Here is a 7,905-nt window from a genome sequence, read left to right on the forward strand (position 1 = left end):
GCTGCTGAGAAAGGAAGCTTTTTACATTTCTGCCGATCGATCCTTTCGGAAAGGCAGATAAGCCGTGTCCAGCAACATTAAAAAAGAAAAGAAGCTCAAATTTATATAGCTAAGATTCCTGAATTGTTCACAAAGCAATTCTTGGAGCATTAACTGCTGCATCCTTTGGAGCAGAGGAATGATGAAGACATCACTCCACAAGGCACCACAGAAAAGGCAAGTGACCGCCATTATCTTTCTGTTACTACTGTGGGAGGCAGGCAGTGCAACTATTAAGTATTCCGTTCTAGAGGAGACAGACAGAGGTTCTTTGGTGGGGAACCTAGCAAAAGATTTAGGGCTGAGTTTAAGGGAGTTGGTCATCAGGGGTGCCCAGATTCTTTCCAAAGGGAACAAACAGCTCCTGCAGCTGGAGCAGAAGAGTGGAAATTTGCTCATGAAAGAAAAATTGGATCGAGAGGAGTTATGTGGGAGCACCAACCCGTGCATCCTACCTTTCCAGGTGTTACTAAAGAGCCCAGTGCAATTTATTCAAGGGGAAATACAGCTTCAAGACGTAAATGACCATGCCCCTGAATTCATGGAAGATGAAATTCTCCTTAAAATCGTGGAAAGCAGCCATCCAGGTGCCACGTTCCCGTTGAAAATAGCTCAAGATTTGGATGTGGGGAGCAACACAGTTCAGAACTATACAATCAGCACCAACTCCCATTTCCACGTTCTCACCCGAAATCACAGCGATGGGAGGAAATATCCAGAGCTGGTGCTAGACAAAGCACTGGACCGGGAGAAGCAGGCACAGATTAGATTAACACTCACAGCTCTGGACAGTGGGTCACCTCCCAAGACTGGGACTACTCAGGTTGTCATTGTGGTTCTGGACATTAATGACAATGCCCCTGAATTTGCCCAAGGGCTCTATGAGGTGCAGGTTCAAGAGAACAGCCCGGTGGGCTCCCTTGTCATCACTGTATCCGCAAGAGATTTAGATGCTGGGACACACGGAGAGCTCTCCTACTCGCTTTTTCAATCTTCAAATCAAGTTCTTCGGGCTTTTGAAATAAATACAGACACCGGAGAAATTAGAGTAAGAAAACTGTTGGATTTTGAGGAAACTCAGTCTTACCGTATGGAAATCGAGGCCTCTGATGGGGGAGGCCTTTCAGGAAAATGCACAGTAGTAATAAATGTGACGGATGTAAATGACAACGCACCTGAACTCACCATGTCATTACTGGTCAGCGATATTCCAGAAAACTCCCCTGAAACGGTAGTTGCGGTTTTTGGAATTTCAGATCCAGACTCTGGAGACAATGGAAAAATGGTGTGTTCCATCCAAGACCATCTTCCTTTCCTCCTGAAACCTAATGAAGACAACTTCTACACGTTGGTAACTGAAAGAGCACTGGACAGAGAGAACAGAGCTGAGTACAACATCACCATCACAGTCTCAGACCTGGGCACACCCAGGCTCACAACCCGGCACACCATAACAGTGCAGGTGTCTGACATCAACGACAACGCTCCGGCCTTCACCCAAACCTCCTACACCATGTTTGTCCGTGAGAACAACAGCCCCGCCCTGCACATAGGCACCATCAGTGCCACAGACTCAGACTCAGGATCCAATGCCCACATCACCTACTCCCTGCTACCACCCCAGGACCCACAGCTGGACCTCGACTCGCTCATTTCCATCAATGCTGACAACGGGCAGCTGTTCGCGCTCAGGGCGATGGACTATGAGGTACTACAGGCCTTTGAGTTCCACGTGAGCGCCACAGACCGAGGCTCACCGGGGCTCAGCAGCCAGGCTCTGGTGCGCGTGGTGGTGCTGGACGACAATGACAATGCGCCCTTCGTGCTCTACCCGCTGCAGAATGCCTCAGCGCCCTACACAGAGCTGCTGCCCAGGGTGGCAGAGCCAGGATACCTGGTCACCAAGGTGGTGGCCGTGGACCGTGACTCTGGGCAGAATGCCTGGCTGTCATTCCAGCTGCTCAAGGCCACGGAACCTGGGCTGTTTAGTGTGTGGGCGCACAATGGCGAGGTGCGCACCACCAGGATGCTGAGCGAGCGCGATGTGCCCAAGCACAGGCTGTTGCTGCTGGTCAAGGACAATGGAGAGCCTCCGTGCTCTGCGAGTGTCACTCTGCACGTGCTGCTGGTGGATGGTTTCTCTCAGCCTTACCTGCCTCTGCCAGAGGTGGCTCACGATCCTGCACAAGAAGAAAATGCGCTGACACTCTACCTGGTCATTGCTTTGGCCTCTGTGTCTTCTCTTTTCCTCCTGTCTGTGCTGCTGTTCGTGGGGGTGAGGCTGTGCAGGAGGGCCAGGGAGACCTCCCTGGGTGGCTGCTCTGTGCCTGACGGACACTTTCCTGGCCACCTGGTGGATGTCAGCGGTACAGGGACTCTATCCCAGAGCTACCAGTACGAGGTGTGTCTGACAGGAGGTACTGGAACAAATGAGTTTAAATTTCTTAAACCAGTACTTCCCAACTTCTTGAATGATGAAGGTTACAGGAACACGGAGGAGAATTCCAATTTTAGGGATTGTTTGGGGTTTAGCTAGAAATCACACCTTGGCCTCATGTGATGTATATCCACTGATGCTTTTATAATTTCAGTCATGGAAAGAGGTCTGTATTAGCGAGATACTGATAGTCATATTTGTAGCTGTTTCAGATTGTCGAGTATTCCTTGCAATTTTTTTTGCTAGCCATCTTTCCCTCAAGCACACAATGTAGGTGCAAAACGTTCGTGGACTTGTATTTATCACATAAAAAAAGGTTTAATAATTAAGAGATATTTTCAGGCTTCTGGTTTCTGAGCATGTGCATTGATTTCTTGTAATCAAAGAACTCGTGTCTCAAAAGTTATTGCTAAGATGGATTTAACGCTATTGTAAATGATGGCTTTCAGTTTTAAAAACAATTTTCAATCCTGAAAATGGTGTGTGTGTGTGTGTGTGTGTGTGTGTGTGTGTGTGTGTGTGTGTGTGTGTGAGCTTCTAAATCCTATGGCTCTGTTGGCTGATTCTGAGAGCCCTATTTTCTTTCTTGAAATGAACCGTTATGTAATCAGGATTATGTTTCTAAACTAAGTATTTCTTTCCAAATAGATAAAAGTTAATTAAACTGTCTTTTAACATTCTGAAAAACTTGGTCCGTTATATCAAAAAATGGTGGACTTATTAGTACACTTGCGGCTAGTTTACTATAAATGGCTTTGGTATGTAAATAGTGATTCTCATTCTTTTAACATGAAGTATGTGCCACGTGATTAATGCGTACAGGAGTAGATACAAAGAAGACACATTTGTATGCTTTAACAAGAAAATTTCCACTGAGTCAGTAGTGTTCTAAAACACATGTACTGGAGCTTGAGGTCTATTTAGCTCAGTGAAAACCAATCAGGTGTTCATCGTGCAGGATGCTCAGAACCAAATAGAAAAAAGTAGGGAAGCTCTTCATATGAAAGTAAATAAGATTTTAATTAACAAATGAGATCAGTTCTCAAAAAGAGAATTACAATAAGCTTAAAACATCTAATTAACCCTATCAGGGGCTGGAAAGATGACTTTGTGCCTCAGAGGAAATATTCTTCTAAGGACCCCAGTTTAGTTCTCAGCACCAGTGTCTGGTAGCGCACAAACAGACTTTAGTTCTGGCTTCAGAAAGAGCTCCATTGCCCTCTTTTGGTGTCCATGTATAGCCACATGCATAAAACTGATATCAGTATGAATTAAATTATGATTGAAATAGTTGGTGAAGCTCAGTAGCCATTTGGTCTTTGCCCCCCCCCTTTTTTTTTTCGAAGAAAGAGTTCTAAATAACTGACTCCTATTATTGGCCTGTTAAGTTTCTTCGAGATTGTGTCTGGGTTATAAAATTAGTTGCCAGATGCCTGTTGGTCATATTTCACTATCCTTTGTGTTTTTGTGGCATTGGTTGCAATGTCTCCATTTTCATCTCTGAATTTTTTTTAATTTTTAGTCTATCATACTGTTTGTCGGATTTTTTGGTTTTGGGGTTTTTGAGGAGTTGTTGTTGTTGTTGTTGTTGCTGCTGCTGCTGTTGTTAGGCTGTTGCTGCTGTTGTTGTTCCTCTTTTCTGTATTATTCAGCATCTTAGTTCCTTGTTTCTGCCCTACTAATTATTTTTGTCTATTAACTTTGAACTTGGTTCATTCTTGTTCTGTTGTTCTTTGAAACACAGGGGCAGATTGTTTATTTCAGAGCTTGCTTCTTTGAGTGGCATTGATGTCTACAGATTTCCCTCTTGGTACTGCTTTTCCGAATCTCATTGGTCTCCATGTGGTGTGTGGCCATTTTCGTTTGTTTGATAGGATTTTTTTTTCTTCTTGATTTCATTATTTGATTAATTGATTGCTCAAAGTAGGTTGCTTAGTGTTAAATTTTTTCTATTTCATTCTTTTTAAGAAGTGATCTCATTGTACCCGAGGGTGTTCTGAACCCACTTTAATGGCCAGTTGGCATTGAAGCTGCCATCTCATCTCAACCTACCAAGTGCTGGGATTCCATGCTGGTGTCAGCACACAAAGCTTAGATTTTATTGCCTTTGTCCTAATTACTATATTTTGTCTTTATTTTTACCAGAATGTAGCAGATCTTCTCCATTTACTTTCTAAATTTTCTATTTTTCTGATTAAAATTTCAGTCTCTGATATCATATTTTTGCTTTCAAGCAGCTCATTTTTGTTCTATGAATGTTTCTTTTCCTTTCAGGCTTTAAGATTTAAAAATTTTGTGAGATTTAATTAATATGTGATTATTTTCCAAAGATTGATATATATACATATATATTCACTATCAAAATTGTGAATGTTTCCATCACTCCTAAAATGAACTTGGTGTCCATTAACAGACAGCACACAGAGAGAGAGAGAGCGAGAGAGAGAGAGACACCACTATAGTCCATGGTAAACTGCTAAGCAATTTTCTATCTCTTTTAATTTTTTTAGTCTGTACATTTCATATGCATGAAATTGTGTATGTAGCATTGTGGATCTGGATTCTTCCACTTATAACATTTTCAAGGTCCATCATTTTATGAGATATATAAGTACTTTATTCATTTTTATTATTCATTCCATTGTATGAATGTACCATACTTTTCTCATTAGATATGGGAAACTTTGCATATTCTAAGCAATGATACTATAAGTTTTTGTTTGCACACATGTTTTCAATTCTTTTGGCATATGCTTATGATTAGAATTACTGAGTTACAAAGACTAGATCTTTTGAATTGCTGTCAAATTATTTTTCAAAGAGAGTGCCACTTGACATTCTTACCAACAATCAAATTTTCCATATCCTGTTTTCTTTTTTATTGTTGTCATTCTATATATGTGAAGCAAACTCTTACTGTGGCTTGATTTGCAGTTTCAAAATGACTAATAGTGTTGAGCGTATTTCCATTAGCTTATTGTCTATTTAAGTATTGAATGAAGACATTACTACATGTTGAATTGTAATAATAGTATACAGCCTAAACTAGAGCCTTATAATATAATTTAGGAACATTTTATGAACAAATCTCTCATTTTTGTTATCATTTTACTTTGTTGATAATGTCCTTTGAAGAAAAACTTTATTTTGGTAAACTCAATAGTCTAAATTTTCTTGGGTGGTTTGTACTTCAAGTGAAAATCATGAAGATTATGCTGTTTTTTTTCTAATAGCTTCTTAATTTTAGCCCTTGAACTTGAGGTCCATATTTCATAACACCATTTATAGTTTTAGGCTTTAAGTGTATATTGCTCATTTCTTTGTGGTGTTCTATTGTTTTATTACAGAAATTGGGGATTTTCTAATACTTCTGAAAGTATTAATTTTAAGTTTTAAAAGTACTTCTAAATGCATCTTTTTATTTCAGTTATTATGCTTTTATTTATACCATGTGACAGACTCTCCTTATCACATCTTTTGGACGACTGTTTTTATTGCTTTTATAGGATTAAAATGCCTACTAGATATCCGGTGTTTGTTGGGACTAGTTGAGTGGTGAACCTTAACTTACTGGGAGATAATTTGTTTTCGGACCAAAAATCAATATCTGTAAGTTTTCTCATGGACCCATTTTATTCTCCAGAGAAGAACTTAGAAATGAAATCAGTGTACAAGATGGAAGGAATTAAAAAATTGGCACCTGGTACTTTGAACTTCTTGGCATAAAAGAAGTACTGATAATCAATGTGTAGAATTTTCAAACTTCTCCACACTAAAACCTAATTCATATCCTTATTTTTGCTGGTATTTCTCAGTACCTCAGCCAAGAGCTTTGCCATTTTCTGACACCCAGAGGGGAAAATGGTACATAGCTTTATCTGACAGGGAAGGGAAGGCCACTTCCTTATAGAGATTTTCAGTCATTTCTCTCTCTCTCTCTCTCTCTCTCTCTCTCTCTCTCTCTCTCTCTCTCTCTCTCTTTCTCAACCTTCAGTTTAAATCATTAATTTAGCCAAATTTGATTTCCACATTATTAATATCATTCTTAATAGAGCTGAAAATAATGGAATGTGTCAGTTACCACTTGTTTGTATTCTTTGACCATTCCAAAAATATCGTGGTTTTCTCTGAAGTCTACTCCTTTTATTATTACAAGTTCATATTACAAATCATTCTTTTTATCATTACAAGTCCATTTATTTTAACACACTGCTATTTAAACAAGGATTAAGGAGAAAATCAAGATGAACTGATAAACTCAAATTGAAATAAATCCCCAGCTTCCTCATCCAGAATCATCCACATTATTTCAAATCTTGTTTCATTTAAACAGAGGTAGACCTTCAAGGTAAACTATTTGAGTTCTCTCATGACTGACAAGTGTGGTTTAGCTGGGTATAAAATTCTTCAGTCAACTTCCTTAAAGTGGATGCTGAGAAACAAAAGTCCAGTCCTCTGAAAAAGCAGCAAGTATTCTTAACCACTGAATCATCTCTCCAGCCTCTCCTCAAAGAGTTTTCAATGCATTTTATTGAGTACACTGGAAGAACACAAGTGGGCTGTAACTGTAGTACCACTTGTATGTTATGTAAATGGGGCAAGGGATATCTTTCTATGTGCAGATGATTAGCTTTCTTTCTTTTTACTACTTAAGCAGTCTTTAATGAAAGCCATGCATGAGCTGTCTTTACTCCTGCATCTTCTCGACCATTTCTTCTTTGTATTTACCCTTCTACTTTCCTACTTGTCAGGACTTGGCTTTGCTCTCCAGGATCTTCTTGCAGTCTTTGTCCAGATTTAGTCTGGTGATAACCACCTTGATGGGGTGAATGCTCACATGAACAGTTGTGCCATTAGCCTTCTCCTGCTGACTCATTCAATGTAGATGACATATTTCTTCCTCGACTCTTGGACCACTTTGCCAAATTGCTGGCCTTTGTAGTGTCCTCAAACAACTTGAAATTCATCATCCTTTCAAATGGGCATAGACTGTACATTATACTTCTGTCTCAATTCTTTGGAAAGAGGGGAAAACATGTTCTTCCTCTGAATGTGAGAAGGTGCACTGAAATGCCATTGTTGTTCTTGCTTCAGTCAGAAGTTACAAAATGATCAAACTTCATTTTGGCAGCTGTGATTCACCGATGGCCACAAAAGGAAAGAGGATAAGCTTTATTTTAATGTAGTTCCAAGATATATAATTTGTGTTGTGGGAAGGGATTCAGTCCATATTGTCTGTATATATATCTAGGTTGTTAGTATAAGCTACAGTGAATGTAGCTTCCAGTTCTAATCTAAGTCTCAATAAAAGGCTCTGGGCTACATGCCTCTTTGCATTGCCATTACAATGCAAAGGTCTGGCCCATGAGAGTCTGGACATTTTAGGAAGACAGAATAGTCAGTACAAATGTGCCTTTGAGATATGGATA

At 39.9% G+C, this 7,905-nt stretch overlaps 1 protein-coding gene and 1 pseudogene across 1 annotated transcript; one reads left to right on the top strand and one right to left on the bottom strand.

Annotated features, from left to right (window-relative positions):
* Pcdhb14 (protocadherin beta 14) lies at positions 1 to 2,807 on the top strand. The gene has a single exon (NM_001408739.1). The coding sequence runs from the start codon at positions 179 to 181 to the stop codon at positions 2,573 to 2,575; it is 2,397 nt and encodes a 798-aa protein (NP_001395668.1). The 5' UTR covers positions 1 to 178; the 3' UTR covers positions 2,576 to 2,807.
* Positions 2,808 to 7,125: 4,318 nt separating this feature from the next.
* Positions 7,126 to 7,599, bottom strand: LOC134482931 (ribosomal protein uL24-like; annotated as a pseudogene).
* Positions 7,600 to 7,905: the final 306 nt, after the last annotated feature.

Source organism: Rattus norvegicus, chromosome 18 (genome assembly GCF_021556685.1).
Source record: "Rattus norvegicus strain SHRSP/BbbUtx chromosome 18, alternate assembly SHRSP_T2T, whole genome shotgun sequence".
Lineage (NCBI taxonomy): Eukaryota > Metazoa > Chordata > Mammalia > Rodentia > Muridae > Rattus > Rattus norvegicus.

Bases quoted from the DNA above. Each gene is read 5' to 3' on its own strand.
- Pcdhb14 (NM_001408739.1), top strand. From the start codon at position 179: ATGATGAAGACATCACTCCACAAGGCACCACAGAAAAGGCAAGTGACC.